Here is a 23,494-nt window from a genome sequence, read left to right as displayed (position 1 = left end):
GCACCCCTTCCAGGGTTTCGCCCACCAAACAAGAGCGCCCCACTCGTCACCCCGCCATGTAGCTGGTAGCTGCAGTCCCAGGCCATGCATGTCACTGGTCGTAAAACCCCCATGGCCACCTTAGTAGCTACCCGACTGGTCCCCGCCGTATCCCCTCCCGTACAAGCCCCACCCGGGGCCCACACTGCTGCGCTGCGCCGCCAGGCTGGTCGTCGCTGCTGCCGCTGCCGCAGCGGTGACGGGCGCACCGTGATAGCCAGCGGCCACCGCCACCACCGCAGCCGCCACCGCATCGTCATAACCACCCGACTGGTCCCCGGGACTCTTTGTGGGAGGATGATGAAAGGAACAGGACGGCAGGAGTTGAACCTGCTTGCTCCAGGCGGAGTACCGCCGAGCGCCCCGATTAGAATACGTCCCTGTGTGTATATCAATTGGTGGTGCACCCATCCATCTCCGACAGCCCTGGTTTGCCCCGCACCAACAGCACGCCTCCCGGGTTCCCATGACCGGCAGTCTGAAAGCCATCCAGCTGCTATGAGCCCTATGACCGTCAGACCAGCGCCTACGATCTATCTGCAATGGATCGATCCTAGACAATCCGTTTTGGGGCTCCCGGAGGCCCAGAAAGCGCTGCCGGGGCATCATGCGCCCCCTTAACGTCGACCACGCAATGTCTTGCATGTGCTAGATTCCATAACAGTCCTATGCGTTTCGGTGCTTTTGGATGGGTACAAAGCGAGAAGTCCTGTCATCATCATCGGCCAACCTGAGGTCGAAATCGGAGGTGCCCGCGCGTGAAGCTCTTTGCTAAACTAGTTAAAGCAATAACTTTTCTTTAGCTATGCAGTTTCTGTAGCCCGTTCATTTGGCATTTGGTAAATGTGTGACCTCTGTCCGGCAGCCGCAGTTTCCATCTACCAAAGTATGACCGCTTTGTGCAAAATTTAAGCTATAAAGAAAAGCAATAATTAACTCAATTGGTGTTCCTGGCCTCGCCGTAGTTCGTTAGCCAACTTCCACTCCGGGGCATAGGCACTCCGGGAGGGGGGGGAGGGCGTGCGGGCAAATGGTAACACAAGCTGGGTGTTCGAGATATCATACGCCGTCATCTCAGAATTAAATTATGAGATACACGGTACCTTTTTGGAGTAGATTTAGCTCGAGAGGTGTTCATGTGACTTTGGGCTCGGTGAATGGAGGCAGCCAAAGTTGTTTGTGCTCATACGATCTTTGTTGGCTACAGGCGAGATACCATGCAATAGAGAATGCAATATATTACCAGTAACGCGTTTCAGCCGGGCGAGATATTATGTTTGGTCAGTTACACACGGCCACGGGCGCTTCGCGCTGGGGCCCCGCCCCCAAATGTAATATCTTGTGATGAAAATCTACAAAATCTTCGGTAGCGACGCTGAACGTTTCAGCTACTCCTGTTACGCTAGAACCGAAGTCGCCAACGGGCTTTACGGTGCTATATTTGGAACCGATTATGTGGACAGGGGGTGTGAATCTGTCACAATAATGAGGACAACTGATCCTAGCTGCTACAAACTTGCAGGGCTGCGGGACACCTTTCAGAAGAATTAGCACAGTTACGTGATGAAACTGCTGATTACCTGTTGGGAAGCAGTAATGAAGCTCGCTCACCCCAGTTTCTAGGAAGCTGAATCATAGCACCTGCTCCTGCTGTAACAGTTTTACCGAAAATGGGCTCTGCTTTCTATAATGAGTACTTCTAATTTGTAACCGTTTTATCTGTCTCTATAGCTAGCAGGTTAAAACATAATTTCAATAATTCGCAACACCAGCCGATTATGCTCCACGAAGAGCTAAGTGGAGTACGACTACCTTCATGCGTATCGCATAAAAGTGTGGATAGATTTTCTCCAAACGTACATTTATTTGCGGTGACCTTGAGTAACATCGCTACAAATGCCGCGGCCTTGGGCTTCGTGAGCAAGGTCGGTACGCGGCAACGGAACTTGGCAAGTGAACGAATCCTCAGTTCCAAAACAGGTTTATTATCTTGTCTTTTCATTTGTTCTTATATGTAGTAATAGTAACGCATGACCACAGCTCTTCGTCCGCTCACTCCTTAAAACACTCGCTCTCCTCTCCGGCCTCACACCTATTTCATCGCATTGCAGGGACTTCTGCCGCTACCTGAGCACTGTTTGTCTCGTGCCGCTAGCTCCAATAACCAACTGAACTCGTGCGTCGATCGGCGAGGTCAATGCTGCCTTGAGTAACTTCACAGCGGTGCCAACATCACAGCAAAGTTAAAATGCTTTCCACTGGCATCCGGCTGATCTTGATCATGACTGCTTTGGCAGTCATGTCGGCCAGCAGTCTTAATGCTCCCACCGCCGCCTCTGAGACTTTTGCTGCAGCTTCCGGCGGCACCTTCCAACAGCAGCGGCACTTGCAAGCTACATGCACGGATTTCTGTGCTGGCAAGAACCCAGGCCTCTACGCCAATCCTTGTGACAGCACCTGCTCTACATTTATAAACTGCGCCAATGGCATAACATATATCCAGAGCTGTTCTCCAGGAACACTGTTTAACAGCATCATCAATACATGTGATTGGCCCAGCAGTTTCCAATGTGGAGGCGGCGGCAGTCCCGCCTCACAACCACCTACAGTTGCCAAAAATCCGCCTCCTCCCTCCCCTTCCAACCTGATCAAACCGCCACCTCCATCCCCTTCAAATGTGAAGAAACCGCCACTTCCTTCCCCTGCCAATACAATGAAGCCGCCATCTCCGTCACCCACAAGCAGCTTTAAGCCACCACCGCCTAACCCAAACGGTATGATCAATGTGTATGATTTTGTGAAGCAGCATGGTCAAGCTTCACCCGTGGTCACTAGCCTAGCAGCTCCTACACGATGTTTCGGGGCACCCTCATCCTTCTCACCCGGGGCTGACTTCTCCAAAAATTAATTTGGTGACGTTTCCGATTCCGAATTTAAAGTCGGCGATGTTTCCGAGTCCGACTTTAAAGTCAGCATTATGTGGAACCTGTCGGATATATGTATATATACACATATATTATATAATATTATATTATATATTATATATATAATATATAATTGGCAGTGACCAGCTGGTGTTTGTTCATTGTACAATTCCATGTCAATTACATATGCAAAGACATACTGTAACGAGGAGAGTACATACGAGATACGATTTTAAAGGGAACGGAAGCGATTATACGAGTTTAGTGGCTAGTTGGTTCTTGACAACCAAATGTCCGTTAGACGGAACTAACCAAAGTAAGGATATACTCTTGTTGGAGTACGATGTACGATAGTACGGCAGGAGTTGTTCCGCCTATGCGTTACAAGTAACAATAATAAGAATATGTTAGTCATTACCGTATTTAACGGAATGCTCATAACACATACTATCCCCATATGGGGTGATGCATCATGACATTGACCATCTTTCACTTAATACATTGCGTGTGCTACAGCAGGCAGCCTCGTGTTCAGCCCATATAAGGATATCACAATCAACATGGACTGGAACACCAATGTCATATCGACCATGATCACGGGCTCCCGGCAGTCAGTCATCAGTATCATGCCATCCAATCTGCGTGTGCTGACCTGGGCCTTTGCCACGGGGGACTGTGGCAGTGAGAACTGGGCTGGCGTGACCCCAGCTAGCCTGATAGCTGCAAACGTCAATGCATTCGTAAATGCTGGCAAGCAGTACATAATATCCACTGGTGGTGCAGCTGGCGCTTTCAGGTGCAGCACGGGCACAGCCTTTATCAACTTCCTTAAAAAATATAACTCAAATGCCTTAATCGGCGTCGACTTCGACATTGAAGCCAACCAGCCACAATCCGACATTGCAGATCTGGTTCAGGGTGTGAAGGCAGCACGTGCAGGCGGTTTCGGACACCTGAGATACAGCTTCACGATTGCAACACTAGGGGGAGCCACTGGCAATCAGCTCAACACGCTGGGCACATCAGTCCTGAATGCACTCAAAAATGCACAGGTGTGTGCGTCTCTATATCATGGCTTCAACAGAGACCATGCTCGCATTATTTGCATAAGCCATTGTAATTAATATTGTAGTAGGAAATAATTATTACTAATAGTGTCCTTATAAGCCACTACAATAGTAGTAGGAAACGGTCTGAATCCCAGGAATGATGCGGGATACAACACCATAATTCTTATTTAGTTCAGGGGTAGAGCTTCGAATCCGAAGTAGAAGGTTCGAACCTGAATTTGGGGGTGGAGCACTATGATCATAGTGAATGGCCATTCATGAATATATATGATCATATACATGGCTATATATGGGGGACTGACTACCCATGAACGGACCTGACCCATTAATCCAGGCGGGACCATCTTGAATAAGAAAACAGTACTGTTTTACTTGCAACTAGTTGCAAATGCAAGCCATGTTTGAGTCTCTGTTTATATGTCGTACGACATATAAACAGAGATACCTGCCTATCCATGAGTGGCTGCATGCACACACGTGTAGAGTCGTATGCATACGACTCTATTAATCATATCCAGCCATATGATAGGATTAATATAACTATATTAATATTGTGCTGCTGCTAAATGTGCACACACGTGTGTTTGTAGTGATTTTACTCAACATGCATCTGTCACATGCCAGCACAGGACCATCCTGTGCGACACACATATGTCCATGGTGTAGTAGCTGGCCGCTGAAAAAGGCTCTTTCGAGATGCATTTCACACGTATTTGTAATTGTTACATGTGCAGTGCTGTGTGCTAGCTGCTACATATGGGGTTAGTACATATGTACGTTGGTAATCAGCAATATTTTTTAGTTTTTTAATTATTAACAGGATTAGTATAATTATACTAATAAAGCCTATGCAGGATGAAACAACTGTAGTAGCTGGTACACAGTACGGCTATACAAATACACGCTAAGCGCGACCACCAGCATCTCGAGAGGCCTTTTCAGCGGCCAGAAACTACATTTGGTATCGAGACCTCGTGAAAAGTTACGATCCTGAAGTCGTCGGTTCAGGCCCCACCAATCACGCTTGGTGGAATATCAGTGAGCGATTATCACTAATATAAAAATGTAGCTGAACCGACTGGACTGTCTCTGTGCCTGGAAAACCTTAAGACTGCTAGGTGCATGTGAATGCGATACATGTTGTGACGTGGACTGGTCACCCACTGCCCGAGGGTAGGCGAAGGTAGGCACAGGCTGGTGGTATATGTGACCGAAAGGGCCCGAGACCGATCCCTTCAAAGGGGGGGGAATGTAGTAGCTGGTACACAGTACCAGCTCATGCTGTTGTGTATGCAGAACCTGTACGACCATGAAGTGAGGGGCATCAAACGTAAAACCAATCAACCAGCTAGTGCTTTCATACATAATCAAGGATCAGATATGGAGAGCAAACATTGTTTCTTGCAATGACGCATGTAATAGAATATGTGCAGTGTGAGCCATACTTAACATCCACTGATTATTCACCACATTTCCTGGTGAAATTGCTTCCATCTTCTGCTTTGCATTCGTGTATGCAGATGGGCTGGAACAGCATCTACATCAACCTCATGGTCATGGACTATGGTGGTGCCTGCACGGTGTTCACCAACGGTGTATGTAATATGGGACAGTCCGCTATTAATGCAGCCAAAGCCCTGAACAGCTACTGGGGCGTACCATACTCGAGCATTGAATTGACACCAATGATTGGCGGCAATGACAGTCCTGGGCAGACTTTCACGCTTGCTGACGTTACCACAGTTTCATCCTTTGTGAAGCAATATGGCATTGGAGGTGTACACTTTTGGTCCCTTGACCGTGATGTTGACTGTTCACCGGGTGCCGCATCTGCTACATGCAACTCGTATGGCAAGGCTGGCACCCTAGGCTTCACCAAGGCTTTCCTGAGCAACCTTGGCCTGTAATAACAAATGCTGAAGTAATTGTACATACATCATGCTTTTGGATGTCTCGGCTCCCGCTCATCCCTGTCATGATTGCATATCAGTGGCCAGTTAGTGGTTTGGGGGTATGTGCAGAGTCGTGGGGCTGCCGGCCCACTTCCCCGCACTTTACCCTCTCTCCTGCTCCAAGGTCAGGGAAAGTTTTATGCTGGCACTTCGACAATTGCCTGTACGTTTCTATACCAACAGCTAGCTTTGTGCGGGCAGTTTGCACTGTAGGCCCAATGCAAGAAAGCAAACCGTTTGTTTTATTTAATTAATCAATTTGGAAAGCCACACAGCCCACTTGTGTTGTATCACGTCTTTTTCATAAAAACACCGATCGGTGGATGTCAGATCCCGTGATACCCAGGATACTACAACTTGCTAGCCACACAAAGAAGAATGTAAAGTATGGAGAATTAGGCATCTGAATAGGTGCTAGCATTTGAGTTGTGTCACTACTCCCCCACATTTAAACTGGTGAAGATTCCTTTTTTGGGGCGGGGCCCCAGCGTGAAGCACCCAGGGGGCCCCCGACCTGTAGGATTGCCCTTCATAGCACCGGGGCTCGGCCAGTATCAATTTAAAGTCCTGTGCTTTGGACTAACCAATGCTCCTGCAACGTTCCAAGCAGTAATGAACCGTATATTTGCTGCGTACATTGGCAAATTCGTGCTAGTGTACTTGGACGATATTTTGGTCTTCAGTAAGACCCCCGCCGAGCATGAACAACACATCCGTACCGTGTTGTCCTTGCTAAGAGAGCACCAATTTAAGGCAAAAATGTCGAAATGCCAGTTCAACCAGACCGAGCTGCATTTCCTGGGTCACGTCGTCAGCCGAGATGGGCTGAAGGTGGACGAGCGCTAGCGTAAGGTCAAAACCATTAAAGAATGGCCTATACCGACAGACTTGCAAAAGCTGCGTTCGTTCCTTGGCTTAGCCAATTGTTTTTGAAGATTTATCCAAGGATATTCTTCTCTCGTGGCCCCCCTCACGTCACTCACCAGTGCGAAGGTGCCCCACCACTGGACGAAGAACTGTCAAGGCTCCTTCGAGGGCGTGAAGTCTGCCTTAACCAACGCACCAGTATTAAAACTCCCTGAACTAGACAAACCCTTCACTGTCTGGTCCGATGCGTCGTTACACGGCACGGGCGCCGTACTTTTACAGAACGACCGCCCAGTCGCGTACACAAGCAGAGCTGAGTACAACTACACGACCACGGACCAAGAGTGTTTAGGAACTGTCCTAGCACTTGAAGAGTGGCGCTGTTACCTCCAGGGTGCATCGGATGTCACTTTAGTCACCGATCGGTGATCGCGATCACCAACCGCTGGTCTATTTGCAAGATCAGCAAAGCGCCGATAAACTCTCTCGATGACAAGCTCGTTGGTTAGAACGCCTCTCACGTTTCGACTTTAAATGGGAGTACCGACCCGGACGAATCAACGTTGCTGACCCTCTCAGTCGGGTTCACGACGTGGTGCTGAACGTGCTTACGGCATCGCTGATTGGCAGCGATATTGGGCGCCGAATCCTAAGCGGGTACGACGGCGATCCCATGCTGAAGAAGAGCTCGGTAGCAAAACTGCAGCTTAAACGGAAAGACGGCTTCTGGTATTACGGTTCCCAGTTGTACGTTCCGGATGTGCTTGACTTGCGAAAGGACATCATCCACGAAAATCACGATGTTCCTTACGCTGGCCACCGCGGCATGGACCGCACCAAAAAAGCGATCGCGAAACATTTTTGGTGGCCCGGGTTGGATACTAACGTGAAGGCCTACGTTAGTACCTGCCCTTCTTGTCAGCGCAATAAGGCTTCGAATCAAAAGCCAGGCGGACTGCTGCAGCCCCTTCCCATTCCAGATAACGTTTGGAATAGTGTGTCAATGGATTTGGTCACACAGCTACCCACAACCCGCAATGGGCATGACGCGATAGTAGTGTTCGTGGACCGCCTGAGCAAGATGACGCACTTCGCTCCCACAACCACTGGTTGTGGATGTGGCACATCCGTCGGTGCGGAAGATCTAGCCCGCCTCTTTGTGGCTACGATTTTCAAACAGCACGGCCTTCCACAGAATATTGTGTCTGACCAGGACACACGCTTCACAAGCAACTTTTGGAAGGAAACATTTCGCCTGCTAGGCACCCACCTCTATATGAGCACAGCCTACCATCTGCAGACTGATGGTCAAACCGAGCGAATGAATCGCTTACTGGAAGATACACTGAGGCACTATATTTCGCCCACTCAGGATGATTGGGACGAACACCTGCCACTCATCGAGTTCGCTATTAATAACTCGAGGCAGAGCTCAACGGGTGCCACCCCGTTGAGCCTTAATGGTATCAAGCAGCCACATGTGCCGGTTGACTTGCACCTGAAAACCAAAGTGCCTGCCGCTGACCTCTATCCCAAGGTCATGCGCAAACGTATTGAAAACGCAAAACAGTGTCTTAAGGCTGCGCAATCCCGCCAGTGCATTGTCGTCGACAAGCATCGGTGTGCGGTGCGTTTTGAGGTTGGGGACTCCGTGCTGCTCAGCACCCGCAACATCCAGTTGAAATCTCCTGGAGCAAAGAAATTATTGCCTAAGTTTATCGGGCCATATAAGGTTGTCGCTCGAGTCGGAGAGAACGCGGTCAAATTGGGATTACCCGCGACTTCCCGACTCCATGCGGTCTTCCACGTATCCTTGCTCAAACCATTCAAGGACGATGGAACACGACAACCGCCGCCCCCGTTCATAATTGATGAAGAGCCATATTACATGGTCGAGGCACTACTTGACCATCGTGATGTGAAAATCCGAGGTGGAACCGGCAAAACACGTCGAGAATATCTGGTTAAATGGGAAGGCTATGACTCCAGTCATAACACCTATGAACCGGAAGATTCCCTGCGTCAGTCCGTTCCCCTGGCCGAAGCTATTGACGACTATGAACGACGGTTGGCGGCAAAATCGGGGCAACCTACACCAAACAGGAAAATGGTCCTCACCACCTCCCCTTCGGTAGCACCCCGGAACAGCACCCCAGAACAACCGAAACGGAAAGCACCTGCTCGCAAGGAAAGGTGACGCTCCCGGGACGGTTCGCTTCTGAGGGGGAGGGATGTAGCAAGCTACATTTACCTATTAAAGCTAAATCACAGTAACGGTACGGTCCCGTAGTTACGAACCATACTCGTTAACTGTACGAACTCACTTTCTGTTGCGCTATCACAACCTAGCGTACGACACCAAGACTCCAGGAATATTAATGGAGATGGCGGCAGGTGGGCCGCATTTAAGCCACCCAGGTGAAGTGCTTCGGCCAGACACTTTTCGTATCACAAAACCAGTGTTCGGATGCATCCCAACATATGTTCGAGACTCCGCTCAACGTATGTCTTCGAATTCCGACTTCCCGTATCTGTTCTAGCGCCTATCGCTGGGTCGTCAATCGTGGACGAGACCCTCCTCTTCCGCTCAAACAACTAAGGTAAGAGACGGCTGTTACAATGGCCCACAGTTGTGACAGCAGAATTAGAGGACTTCGATGCCATATGGCCAAGCGGTTGCCTCCAATGTCGCCACGGCGGGATGTCACAGCCTGGTCAATGGCTGGCTAAATTCCAGGAACCCAATAGGGAAGCCGGTCCATGAGAGGCTCTTTGGTGCTAAAAGGACACCGGAGGCATGTTCTTTACTTTTCCTGTGCTATGAGGCTTTGTAGCCTTATTTAGCGTCACTTTCAAGAATTAAACCATTACAAGTCCACATAACATTGAATTACTTTATAAAGGAGTAGCCCTGTGAGCGAGCTCGACATACAGCATCATGATCATGTTCCCGGGCCACAACGCATTGCCACAACGCATTGCAGCTGCATGCATATCTGCAGCTGCATGCAACCCGGCGCCGCCGGGCTTCACGGCGGGTTCCACGGCATGTTGCGGGAAAGCGAGGTTCCCATGTGCAGGAGGGGCAGATGAAGGATGATGGGATCAATATTAGCAAAGGCCGAAGGGGGTATTTTGTTGTTGTTGTTACATGGTCGTGGGTGTGTTCCCCGTACCTGCAAACCACCCTAATATGAGCCGAGGGCTCAAGGGCTGCCAGATCGCCTATAAGCACCATCCTACCTCGCACTTCAAATGAAAAAGTGATGAGGATACTAACGACCAAAGGGAACGATAGAGTTGCGGTGGGACCATATACGTTCCAGCATCCTTGCCAGGCGTTCAGGTTCCCACTTCATAGCGTCCTTCATGTGCTCGAAGCGTGGGAAATCCATATCAGATCTGATTTTGCCATACACCGGACAGCCCAGCAAAATGTGCTTCTCATCCTCGATATGGCTATCAGTGATGCAGCAAGGGCATACTCGCTCCTCCCTAGGTATATAACGCCGTCCCTTACACGCTAGAGCTCTGTTAGCTGCCAATGCCCAACAGCAAAGCCTAAACTGCATAAGCTTGTGATTCGCTGAAAATGGATAAACATTGTGATATGCGGGCGCACATCCTTCCTGCCCGCTTGTTCGGCCGCCAGACCCATCCAATGCTTATATTTCGCCATGTGAATTCCTGGTTGCTTGCAGTCTGACGGGTACACGTCTGGCTGGACATCTAAACGCGCATGGGGGTATGAATGAAGGGCTACCAGCACCAGGATACCTCAGCCTAGAAACTCAAGCAACCAGTAATAATGGGCAAATGCTCACGTCAGAGCTTGCTTCTGTCTAGCAGCTACGAGCAAGTAACACACACATATGCCACATGCATTTCTCATTCCAGATGCATGTATCTTGAAACTGTATTACTTGGACAACCCTGTATTATTTTACACAGCACGTGCACCATTCCTTGCGACGCAAATCAGTTCTATTTGAGCAAATCCAGAACAACCTGGCCAGCTCTCCATTATTAGCAATGAGTCCAACATCATCAGCTACACAATCCTTAAAATCCTGCCTCATCCCGTCTTCTCAAACTGCTCCTCTGCTACACTAGACAGTACAGGGCCTTTGCCTGCCGCAGCATGCCTTGTTGCCCACAAGGCACACACGGTTGGGAGCAAAGTGCAGCTCTGCTTCCAAGAAAAGAGGTCCTTGCCAGAGATATGAAAATAATGACGATATCCACTTGGGGCACGACTCGTGCTGTCGCCTTTTTCCATACCTGGTGCTGATGATTGCTGCAGTGCCTCCATTTGTGGTTGTGTAGCAGCACGAGAAGCCTCACCTTTTCCACGTATCTAAAGGGTAGGGTAAAACATTTTCCATACACGCCGGGAAAGGAGCACATGTTCACGAGCTGTCCAGACAGATGACAACCATGCATGGATACACAGATTTGAGACTGTCTTAGGCCTCACATGAAGACATTCCCCAGCCAGACGCCCATAATATCATTTTGAGGATCATGCCCTGGTAGATTAGATAGGGACCGTCCATTCTATAAGACGAGGGTGCGATCTGCAGATGATCAAAACATATAAAGGCGGATCTCTATCATAATAGGCACAATGCAATACATGCATTGCTCACCAAGAAGTGAGTACATTTGCAAACAAGCTTGGATTGTCAGCAAATGGAGCATACACCAGAATTCGAGTAAACACAGATACAGTATACTCATACGTATGCATTGGCTAAGGCAACCCTACTTTTCCTCAGCTGCACCCAGTTGCGCATCACAGCGGGCCGTCAAGAGCCCAGCAGCCCAGGTTGAGGACCTACTTGCACGGTGAGCTTTCTGCAATGTGTTGATGCCTTCCTTCCTGTAGTCTTGATGGGTTGTGAAGCTGCAGCGGGATTATCTCGGTAAACGGGCCCAAAGCCATGCATCTTCACAGCATTTGTAGCATTTGCATGGGTTACCACCTTCGTCCCAGCCAACAGGTCTCGGGCAAACATGAGTAGCTCTTCTGGGGCCAGGGAGCGCAGCTCGGCCACCTCCGCTTCCTTCAAGCAGCAGTATGCATATCATTGCCCACCATCAATTACATATGCTTTGCAAAAAGCTTGCTGGTTTACAACAATCAAGTACTGTTTAATTAATTAAATATTTTATAAATATTTATAAAGCATGGGTTCTACGTTTATCCACCCAACACCCAGCAGGTCGAGCTGTGTTATAGTATAATGAAATAAATTATACATGTCTGCCTGAACTACATTATGGGATTGGGTGTATGTGGAGAGGTTGGTTATGGGTTTCCCCTTGCCTCCCCATACCTCCCACTATTGTGTTCGCAATTCATGCATGTACATGCATGTACATGAGCATATGCCATGTACCACGCACTCTGGTGGTGTGTGCAAAGAGTGCATATTGGCTTGATGTGTACCGTCAACAGCACCCTGCTCATATGCACTTAGTATGGAAGTAAGTATCTAGCTAAAGCCGCCTTGTCAACATCTGTATTGTGGACGTGTTCGCTGCCTCTGTGCCACTGCTTTCAGGCCATCGGTTGATAAATGCTTATGTATGACTAAATTTACTTATACTCCGAAAATGGGCTCACCTGACGGTCGAAGCAGTAGCATCCATGGTGCACTTCTGACCACCAACGATTGACCAAGTCACCTAAAGACATCCAAAATCCAAAACATTTAAAACAACTAGCTGGTTGGGCAATGAAGCAGGTATGGGACGAGAAACGTGCATATGCATGCAGTTGACAAAGTAGGAACATACACGTAAAATTATACAAATGAAGCTACACATGGTCTAATTTTTAGCCACAACTGCAATTTGCGATTGAAGGTCCTGGGTTCGACTTCTGGGTAATCCTCTAATATTGTCGGGAGCGTGTGATTATGGATAGCTGCTGAGATGTGAAGTTGGGGGTCACAGTTGTTGGACCGAGCTTTGCACGCCAGCTGGCACAATCTGCACATTGTGCGGCAAACATTTAACCATCTGTCAGTATTGACGTTCGTATCACATGGTGATCTGGTCTGGTCAGTCAACACTACTAGTACTACCATATTAAGTTTAAGGTCCTGGGTTCATTTCCTGGGGTGACCTCCGACAATGTCTGGTTAGATGTGGAGTTGAGGTTACAGTTGATGGATTGATATTTGCACGCTGGATTGCTGGCGATTGCTCAACCCTCTGTCTCTGCGGATGTTTGGGTGAATGGATGGAGGAGAGATCCTAGAAGACAGGATCACCAGGATACCGAGTTCATATGGCATAGTACAGTGTGGTAATGGTGGATGGTGCCATATAGTGTGATAAATCGTAGAAATGTGTTCAATAGATATGGCAATTGTAACACAGCAAAGGTGTAACCTGGGATGCTCAGATTGGCCTGGCATCGTTACATTGCCCCCGCTCAGGTCTGGGGCTCGCAGTAATATAATACAGCGTTTAGATAATACCTAAACATACAATGTTTGGGGCTATGCCGGGTTAATGATCGAAGATTTTTGTATTGAAAGCATCATAAGCAACCATCGTGTGTTTCTGGTGAAGCAGCTGGCTGCAGCTGCAGCTATTGCGCCTTTGTAGGGTGCGGCCTTACAGTCGCGGTAGTGACACATCACATCCGTTAAAATACATTTGCCCTTCTTCTACATGTGTATAAACGTTTACATGCATGTTGAAGAAGGGCAAATGTATCGCGCCCCGACACTGTGGACGACACAAAGCTTGGTGAACTGCGGTGCGCTTAGGGTGCATGGCACAACTGCAAGGTTGTGCAGTGAGCAGCGGGGATGTAGGCAGCTGCAGGTCTTTAGGCACCAAAACAAGCGGGCGCTGAGGTGAATGCAAGTTGAGACCTTAAGGAAATGCAACGCACGCTGTATGGCGGCGCTGCAAAACACACCTGACGCGCCAGGAACATGCAGCAACCGTTGCACATTTAGATAACAGCGCACTGCTATCATCAGCCTGCCGCACCGACCGAAGCTGCATGTGCCCAGGTTTAATGCCGCTTGGTGATTATACAAGGAACCGCGCGACCTTGCAGGGCTCCTCTCGGGTCGGATGAAGGCCAGCTCCACCCTTGCCGGCAATGTGGTGTACGTTGTCCATGCCCGCTGCTTTTGAAGGCCCCGTTGCCGGCCCTCTCAGCAAGCCAAGCTCCTTACTTTCCATTGAAAGTTTCCTTTTTTTTAAATTTTGCCGCTTTCTTCCCACATCACCACAAGCTTTCCTTTATGTTGGTGTTTGTCTTTTCTATTTGTCCTATTCCTTTTTTTGTTTTCGCATTTTTGCAATTCGCTTTTAAGCAGTTCAATTGTTCTGTAGACTCCTGCATGCCAAAAGACATGTGGATGCACCCGCTCGATTTCACGTCCTGCCATTACGCAGGAGCGGGCCACTTGCTGGCCAGTCCTCACAGCAGCCAATCTGGCGTCCGTCACCGCACGCCCCCGAATTTCACACGCATATAAGCGTCCCAGCCCTCCTGCCTCTTGAAGGTTGCCCTTTGTGTGGCCCGCCGTGGCCTTTGCAATTTGGCAGTGTTAAATCAAGCCGCTTCACCACCCCCGCAAATTTCGCACGCTCTTGAATTTTTATATTCCTTTTATGTTGTTTGCGCTTTTCAGCAGTTCAATTGTTCTGTGGACTTCTGCATGCAAAGGGACGTGCGGACGCGTCTAGCCGACGCCACCCAGCCCTCTTGGCCTTTGAAGGCTGCCCTTTGCGCAGCCAGCCGTGGCCTTCACATTTTGTCTAAATGTGTATGAACGCTATATTCGGGTCGCTCGTCCATGCATCATGTTTTTGCGAGGGGCTGCTTAATCGGCAAGAGTGTTGTGCAATTTAGCGAAATAATCACACACGTTTTCTTGTTTGTCTTGATGCGGCATATGCACATCCAAGATCAACAATATTATGATGGCAGGGTTAATATCAGAATGTTAACCTATCTAGCCCTAAAACCCCTTAAACCCTAAGCCTAGACGACCAGGCAGATGAGATGTATGGATAAGACCACTCAGCCCCTGTAAGTGGGCAATTATAGATAGACATCTGCGGGATAGCTAGCAGCGCTATAGCTAGTGTGATCCCAAAAGTGCCTTTAGGTGAGCTTTTGTGGGAAGCATACTTTTAAGAGTCTGCTAGTCGGCTTGACGCCCGGTGGGAGTGCCTGGATACCCTTAGTGAATCACGCACTTTCCCAAATGGAAGTTCCGGTGTCAAGGCATGTCGCTATCTGAACTGGTTGGGGGCACCCCCGCTTAGGGGCATTCTGCACATTACGCTAGCTAGTATGCTGGCCGCACCAAAGAAATCCGTGCTCTATGCCTTAAGGCCAGGCTAGGTTTGCTGCCTGGCCCACATGGGGGGACACCGGCATCCCCTCCTACCTCTCCACCAGCACTGGTGCCACCTCACCATAGTCCATAGTAGTCGCGACTATGGCAGTCCGGAGACCTACTACCTACCGGAGTACCGGATGAACCATTACCAAGTCCCCGGTTTCTAGTAATGTTACCCACTGGTTCATCCGGTACTCCTACTAGCCCTTCCCTTAGCAACTGGCCAGTAGCTGGTCATCCCTCATAGTGCGGCCGCTACTGCCCATACACCAGGCAGAAGCTGAGCCGAAGCAATACAATAGTGCACACACGCGGTGTACCATCCAACACATATGAGACGCTACGAATACATTCTGAAGTCGGATGGGGTGAACGGATTAGGGTGCCCCTCTCGCAGGGGAGAGCAGGGAAACTGCCTCGGGAAAGGGGGCTGCTGGTGAAGCTATACCACCCTGTAACAACATACAGACTCTAGAGCGCCTTCTCAAGCAGCTCGGCTAGAGGCCTTTCCAGTGACCAGCTACTGCAGACATACAGGCCCAACAACACTCACCCATCTTTTTCGGCTTCTCCAGCTTGGCCTTTGCCAGCTCCTCCACTGCAATTTCAAACTCTGTCCTGGTGGGCGCCCCTGGAGTAGACCCTGGACCATCCATGGTTGTGTTTCCTCCACCATGCACCTGTTGCTGCTGCTGCTGCTGCTCAGATGACTCCCAAGCTGTGGCGCCCTCGATCTTGCCAGCTCCTTCACGATGACCGGAGCCGGAGCCAGCTGGACACTCAGGCAGCTGTTGTGCTGCCGGGGCTGTGGCATGAGTGTGGGTGATACCACACTTTGCCGGCAGCCCTGAATAATGGCAGGCAAACATAGAGACATACACACATTAGCACTAACAGTACATATGCCAGGTATTTCGACCGCAGAGATTCATATGTAGCATGTATACCTACCTAGGTACCTACCTGCGGGTCGACCAGAGCAATGAAGAAGAGTATGTGACGATTGTTCAAAGGGCAGCAGCAGCACGTAAAATGTGCGTCAACATAATTTATCGCGAGCCCCGGTGACGTATTTCCACTTTCTCGTGAGTCGTGATTGGATGTGTCAGCTTTGCTGGGGCACCGCAAACCAGGAATCTATATGTCATACGGCCCCAGACACAGCGAGCTCGAGTATGTGAGAAGTGACATTGTGCCGCTGGAAGATTGTGTCCCACGGTTGTACATCCACAGTAAGAGTGATACTCTATATTGGCAGTCCGCAGCAGGCGGAACCTGCGATTTAAATCAAACTACTGGTGGATAAGGGCAACCCCTTCCTGAGGTGGATCTGTACATAGTACGGCACACATATAGTCGATGCATACAAACTAATTATAAAGCGTTACAGTCAGCCTTTGCTGACTGCGATTGGTATCGAGACCTCGTACATGTCTTTAACCCTTGGGTCAACACTTACAACCTCCCGACAATACACATGACACGTGCTGTGGCGGACGACCAGGTCAAAAGCATGGCGATCCTCTACACACAAACATCGTGACAGAATTTGTGGCTGAAATTGACCGCTGGGAAAACTCTGCGCCTGAACAACCTTAAGACGGCCAGGCCGAAGAGAGGCACATGACGTCACGTGGATCTAAAGAGCTAAAGAGGCCAGCTTCTACACAACCTTTTACATTCCCAGCCCCCTTAAATCTTCGTGGGCAGTCCCGGAGTAATCTTTCCCTTTCCTTTCCTATCGACAACAGCATGCCGACCAGGCGCGGCTCAGTGGGGGAACATAGAGCCATGGAGTTTGCCCGCTGGCCTGTACTGCACCGCCAGCCATTGCGGAGGAGCTTAGTACTAATAACTTAACTTCAGTCGGTTAGTTCGTTAGCACAAAGCCCCAAGCCACTTGCTGACCCCTTTAGATATTCATCCTACGACCAACATTATGTAATAACAAAGTCATATCCAACAATACGACTATTGTATTAATAATAATAACGAGATGCGTCCATAGACGCACCGGTTTGAAGGAACCATTGCATGAAGCTGTCCAAGCGACGGCAAAGCTCCTGGGCATCATACGCGTTTGACTGGCGGTGTGAGGCGGTTAGGTTGGTTAGGTTGCAGCATTATTGCAGCGTTAACCACGAGGAAGAAGCAGAAACGCATATTAATATTGTCCCATCGGAAGGGAGGCAAAGCACCAGCAGCATCAGGGCAGTAGGGCGTTATAACCAACCACATGCGAACACAAATATATAAGCACACAGCAGGGAAAAGCTGGAAAAGCCAACATACGTGTATGTACAGGTGCCGTACGTACATATGTATGGGCATTTGTACAGTACCGTAGTAGCTGATGTACAGTACACAGCACACGCTACCAAATATATATATACGCGGTAGATCTAAGCGCGTATCCATTGATGACGTGTGTGTTGTACTGTACTCTATACGTGTGTTGTAGTGCAATCCCAGCATCTGAAGAGGGTTTCCTGGCCGCCAGGTACAACAACTGCTACTACTACATGTACAACAACATACAACAAAGTGTGTATATGAAGCAGGAGGAAAGACCAATGTAGCTACAAAGTAATCGCGCGGCGAGCTGGGTTATTGTAAAACTCTCCAACGGAAAACTTTGGGGACGGGGTATCGATTCGGGGTACGGCGGCGGTGTCACAGGTATCAGGGACCGCGCGCTGTGGGCGGCTCGCTATTTCGCCACAGCTCTGCTCACCGGGCTCCCTGGCGCACTCCCTGGGTAAACAAGCATACAACCTAAATTACACACACACGCACACAGATGTGCATGGAAGGATCACCCGGCCGGGTGTTCCTAATCTGTAAAAAAATAAAATCCACTCGATGTCGTTCGCTGGATTAGGGGCAGTTGTCAGCACATATACATACATCCACACATGCATACATACATGCATACATACACACATACATACACACATACATATATACATACATACACACATACATACACACATACATACACACATACATACACATACGTGTAAAACCGTAAGTACACAATACCACCCCCTCACCTGCACCAGCATCTCCACGTACCCCATTCCATGCTCCGAGCCGCCGTGCAGCGACACGATGTAGCCCAGCTGCTGCCGAGTGCGCAACTCACTGAAGGCATCTCGCTTAGCGAGGTGCACCAACAGAGCGCGAAGGGCGTTGCGGCGCAGGTCGTCCAAACCGACCTAGGGTAAGAAATGCGGAAGTGTGTACAGCAGAAAATTAGTCACCAGCACCGCCACCATCATCACTAATTCCACCACCACCACCACCAGCACCCCACCGGGCCCCGGGTGACATATGATGATAGGTGAAGCGGCCTCGTCCGGAGCTGCCGCCTTGCGCTGGTGTGGCGGGCGCTGCCAGCAGCAGCTGAGAGTCCTCCACTCTTCCACCTCACGAAAGCCCCCGGCCCCGGACAGCAGGTCCATACTGCTAGTGGACGTGGAAAATGGAATATATGGGCCCCGCGAAGGTTAAGGAAATCTATCCTTAACCCGGCACATATACGAGCTACGGATTAGCATCGGAATTCTTACTACGTGCCGCCACCGTGAACACATCCAACCTCTACACACCCAACATGCCTCACCACCTCAGAAAGCAATACTCCCCATTCCCTTCTTTGCAGATTTGAACACGCGACGGATGTCGCGGCGCATTACTTTGCCCACAGGCCCATCCGCACCGCTGGAAGATTGGAACACATTTTTTACTTGCATGCAGCTGCAGCTGCAGCTTATATTTGGTGTCTGTCGAAAAAGTACATTCACAAACAGACATCCGCAACTGCCGGAGCATGCGTCCATCCACATAGATATGTCGAAATACTCCGCACGGGGTTTGGATCTCCTAGTCTATAAGTTGACGAGCTCTCGGCCCCTCGGCTTATATGAGGTTGTGTGTGTGCACCTACAGACGGGTAGTTGCCATTATCACTACAGGGCTGTTCACCCGGTGTTCAATTAAAATATTTCATTTTATATACTGTATACTCGCAGATATGTCGTTACGCATGTGAATATATAAAATTCGCGTTATATTTACTTAAATTCGTACATACCTGGTACATGACCAGGGCCGCCGAATTCTCGTCCAATCCGTTGGGTACATCCTCTGCGAACAGCCACCCACCACCGACAGATGGGTAACCATCCTCCTCATCGTCGTCACCACCACCACCACCATTAACTTCGTGACCACCACCAGCAACGATGGAAAGCCCGCTGCCCGCACCCTCCACACTGCCGCCAGCAGCGCTCCCGCTGATGCCAACTCCATGCGCCGCACTTGTGCCGTTGTCCGCCGTTACCTCACCACCCGCCTCTAACGCCGCCGCCGCCCCCGACGACGACGACGATGATGCCGACGGCTGCGGCCGCGGAGGCGGTGGTGGTGTTGGCGGTATCTCCAGCATCCTGAGCTCGGCCACCTCCGCGGGGTGCAGCGGGGCCGCCCCGCACCGGTCCCTCAGGCACTGCAGGAGCAGCCCCGCACAACGGAGCGCTTCCCGCTGCCTAAGATTCCCTGCCGCCAGACCCTCCACGAAACACCTGCAACCGAGTGCCGTACAAGCAACCGAGTGCCGTACAAGGCAAGCAAGGTAGGCATGCGTGGCGGGCGAAGCGACCGTAGCAGCTTAGGGCCGAAGAAACACCACCGCTAGGTACCGTTGCACCCCGGAGGCCGTGTATCACGGCGGAATCTGCTGACATGCATCCACAAATCGGTACTTTTCTGAAGTCGTGAAACAACAGGTGTACCGCAGGAAGCAGACTGACTGCTGCGGCACGGGTACGTACATTTCTAATGTGTGTTTGCCGTACTGTACAAACGACAGCTGATAGAGTTTGGGGAAGGGGGGCCAGCTCGACACAAGAAACACCGAGCTGTCTTAACATCCCCCTCTTACACCCCCCCCACACAAACAAACAAACACACAAACACACAAACATACAAACATACCTGCTGCACAGCCGCTTCACAAAGGACTGCAGCTCATCCGCCGTGACTTCAGCTGCCTGACCGCCGTACAACTCAATGGGCCAGCGCCGTGCTGTCGTCAGCATCTCCGCCCGGTACATAGCCCAGGAGTACGGCTGATTGTGCAGCTGTACGTCAGACATACATACATACAAGCGGAAGTGCAACGACACATACAAACGTGGAGATACTCGAGGAGCAGACGCGGGCGGTTGACGTCATAGTGACTGGATTAATTTCAGGGTTTTAGAGTTTTATGGTACGACAAAAAGCGGGGACCTTTAGCAGCTCCAGGCTGGGCTCCCCCTTTCCTCTTTGTAGGGGAGCTACACACACACACACACCTCCCCCTTCTCCTTACCCTCCCTTGCAGCTACCAATTGCACTGCAACTTACATTCAGCCGCAGCCTGCACACTCCAGGGGCACCTCCCACAGGGGTTGTGTGCTTCCGTATTATCCCCCTAACGACCCGTGACGGTCCTGCCTACCTGCCTACCTCCCCGCCTGCCCCGGTCGTGTGCGTCTTCTCATACCTCCTCCCTTTCAAACCCCCCTCCCCCTCCACCTCCACCTCGCAGCCCCCACACCCTCTCAACACCCCCGTCCCCCGCCATCAGCACCTGGTTGGCGTACTCCCGTACAAGCCCCTCCCGTACGAACTCGAAGCGGTCGGGGAGGACCTGGCGCCCAAGATGGGCCCGTGAGCAGGAAGGAAGGTGGGAAGGCGGATGTATCCTTAGTCGGGTGACATCATTGGGAAAGTGACTCCGCACCTAGCATGTCTTGTAGGCAGGTTGGCAGGGCCGTCCACTACCCCTCCCCAACCCCCCCTCCCCTCCCCAACCCCCCCTTCCCTCCCCAACCCCCCCTCCCCTCCCCAACCCCCCCTTCCCTCCCCAACCCCCCCTTCCCTCCCCAGCCCCCCCCTCCCCTCCCCAACCCCCCCCTCCCCTCCCCAGCCCCCCCCTCCCCTCCCCAACCCCCCCTCCCCTCCCCAGCCCCGGGTCCACCTTGAAGTCTGCCAGCCTCTCCAGCACTTCCATTAGCAGCTCGGGTAGCTTGTGGTTGTAGCCGCTCAGCAGTAGCTGCCAGCCCGACTGAGTGTTGATGAGGTTGTAGTCCAAACCCGCCTGCTAGCGGGGGGACGGCAATGGGGAGGGCGGTCCTGGACCACATGTTGATGAAAGAGTTCAAAGGGATTACGTGACCGTGGACTTTACTACCGACATTTGTAGGCGCCCATGTGCCAGCACTCGTCACTGGTCGCCCTCAGCGCGATGATGTCCAGCGTTGTGCCTAAGGCTCTGGATGTGCCGAAAATTTGTCGTACAACTCGTACACTAGTAACCTCGTAAAAGGGAACTTTGCAAACGGATCGTCTCTGCGGCGAAAATTTCGCCGCTAGTACCACCACACTTGAGTGCAAGATGTGTGTGCTGAGAAGCGGTGTCCCCGCTACTCCCGCGGTGCAGTGCAGTGCCCAGTGGGGGGCCGTGTAGTGCAGTTCTAGTACCGGCAACGACTTACCTGTGCGAAGTGGGGTTGGTAGCAACGGCGACATCCCGAAACAACAAGTGGCGGAAATGACAAGGGGCGGCAAGGGGCGGCGGCAAGGGGCGGCGGCAAGGGGCGGCGGCAAGGGGAGGCGGCAAGGGGAGGCGGCAAGGGGCGGCGGCAAGGGGAGGCGGCAAGGGGAGGCGGCAAGGGGAGGCGGCAAGGGGAGGCGGCAATAAGAAGCACCCGCAAGAGTTTGGACGCTGAACAAAGATAATCATGATTGTCAAGGACGGGAGGGAAGGTGGGTGCGGGAGGGATGTATGACAATAGTGACTTGAGGGCCCAGGCGGACGACGACGGACAAGAAACAGCGCAAACGAACCCGGGGAGGAGGAACCGCCAACCCCTAACCCCAACATCCCCCACACAATCCCCGCCACTTACCACCAGTCCCCTTAATTCGCATCCCCCTTTCCCTGCAAACCCCTTTCCCCACCCCCCCACTTCTTCCTCCCAACCCTAAAACCCTAAAACCCGCTCATCGCACTCACCTGTTGTGCCGGGTACGCCACTTCGTTCAGGTAATCCAACATCAACTTGGTGAACATCCTGACGTGTACGTAGTTAGTTGCGTAGAGACACACAACGTAAGTGCCAAGCACAAGTACGGATGTGCAAAAGTACGAAATGTAGGAACATGCATACGTACGTGCTCAACATGAACAGCGCCGTCGCAACGGTGGTGGTGGTGGCGAATAGTACCGGAATGCACAAGAGCGTGTATAATGTCACGACGGCACAATGGTGGTTGTCCCGTGGGACATACGGCCTGCCTGCGAGCATGTCATCTCCGCTTTCATTTCATCTCATTCACAAATTGCTGCTCGCTGAACGTTCTTTCCGTTGATCATTACCCGAAAAAGATCTGATGCAACATCGATGTAAAAGCCTAATTAGGAAATAGACTCAGCAGGCGACTTCATGTCCTGTACGGTCCGGTATTTGGCCGGGGCCGGGACGGGGTTCGTGTCAGCCCCCGCGGGGGACCCAGCACCTGCCAGGGGATCTCGCATCCGTACATTTAGCCGTACATTTAGCCCCCCAAACTCCCCACCCCAACTTGGCCTCTCGGCTGACAGGCGCAGCGAAAGCAACAAACTAAATAGCCCTAATAGCACTAAAACGAGAAACGAACAACGAAACCAACGAAGAGATCTTATCACGGCCTCTACAACCTGAATCAGAGGACCGCACGCCTAGCACGGCGATGTCAACTAGCTTCTTCTCTGTTGCGCGTTGCGCAGGCTATCACGTGTACGGCATTACATGCAACCGTTTACTGCACTTCCGGTGGTGCGCTTCCACGGCAGTGCTACCACCACGCACGTGCGTGCGAGGTACGGCAAACCCAGACCGCTACCTTTCCAACTGCCATACCGCCCTCAGAGTGTATGTCGTACGAACACATACACACGAACACACTCCTGTACCTCCCTTGGCCATACCCTTCGGCGTCACCCCCCAATACAAACCGCCACCGTACACACACATGCCCGCCAGGACAGCAAGCCGCATCCACCGCATCATACGACGTGCACACTGTACGACGGTGGCCACTGAGGGTTACAATCCCTTCATTCATCCCTCGGGACCTTCCCTGTTTACTTTCCCTTTCCCCCCTCCACCCCGTCCACCCCGCTCCCCCCCTCTCCCCCGCTCCCCCCCGTTCCCGCCTCCTANNNT

General features: G+C 51.1%; 2 protein-coding genes across 2 annotated transcripts in view; one reads left to right on the top strand and one right to left on the bottom strand.

Moving 5' to 3' along the window:
- Window positions 1–1,759: 1,759 nt before the first annotated feature.
- VOLCADRAFT_105586 (uncharacterized protein) lies at window positions 1,760–5,971 on the top strand. Its single transcript, XM_002952551.1, has 4 exons — window positions 1,760–1,964; window positions 2,151–2,813; window positions 3,483–4,015; window positions 5,554–5,971. Exons 2-4 carry the CDS (start codon window positions 2,288–2,290, stop codon window positions 5,938–5,940), a joined length of 1,446 nt encoding a protein of 481 aa, XP_002952597.1. The 5' UTR covers window positions 1,760–1,964; window positions 2,151–2,287; the 3' UTR covers window positions 5,941–5,971.
- Window positions 5,972–13,553: 7,582 nt separating this feature from the next.
- VOLCADRAFT_105585 (uncharacterized protein) overlaps window positions 13,554–23,494 on the bottom strand; it is a gene marked incomplete at its 3' end in the record, with an annotated part of 22,331 nt that continues 12,390 nt past the window's right edge. The window contains exons 22-30 of the mRNA XM_002952481.1: window positions 22,303–22,360; window positions 21,265–21,384; window positions 20,875–20,934; window positions 20,235–20,380; window positions 19,333–19,822; window positions 18,290–18,454; window positions 17,251–17,320; window positions 15,790–16,041; window positions 13,554–13,651 (exon numbers count right to left, since the gene is read on the bottom strand). Of these exons, the coding sequence (XP_002952527.1) occupies window positions 13,554–13,651; window positions 15,790–16,041; window positions 17,251–17,320; window positions 18,290–18,454; window positions 19,333–19,822; window positions 20,235–20,380; window positions 20,875–20,934; window positions 21,265–21,384; window positions 22,303–22,360 (1,459 nt within the window). The remainder of the gene's footprint in view (window positions 13,652–15,789; window positions 16,042–17,250; window positions 17,321–18,289; window positions 18,455–19,332; window positions 19,823–20,234; window positions 20,381–20,874; window positions 20,935–21,264; window positions 21,385–22,302; window positions 22,361–23,494) is intronic.

The sequence above is a fragment of the Volvox carteri genome, assembly GCF_000143455.1.
Source record: "Volvox carteri f. nagariensis unplaced genomic scaffold VOLCAscaffold_30, whole genome shotgun sequence".
Taxonomy (NCBI): Eukaryota; Viridiplantae; Chlorophyta; class Chlorophyceae; order Chlamydomonadales; family Volvocaceae; genus Volvox; species Volvox carteri.
The sequence above is the reverse complement of the archived record's forward strand: the minus strand, read 5'-3'. Positions and strand labels throughout refer to the sequence as shown.

What these genes read in the sequence shown, in the direction of transcription:
- VOLCADRAFT_105586 (XM_002952551.1), top strand. Translation starts at nt 2,288, where the DNA reads ATGCTTTCCACTGGCATCCGGCTGATCTTGATCATGACTGCTTTGGCA. An exon ending in ACCACCGCCTAACCCAAACG is followed by an intron (nt 2,814 to 3,482) that starts GTATGATCAATG and finishes GTGCTACAGCAG; the next exon opens with GCAGCCTCGTGTTCAGCCCA. An exon ending in ATGCACTCAAAAATGCACAG is followed by an intron (nt 4,016 to 5,553) that starts GTGTGTGCGTCT and finishes TCGTGTATGCAG; the next exon opens with ATGGGCTGGAACAGCATCTA.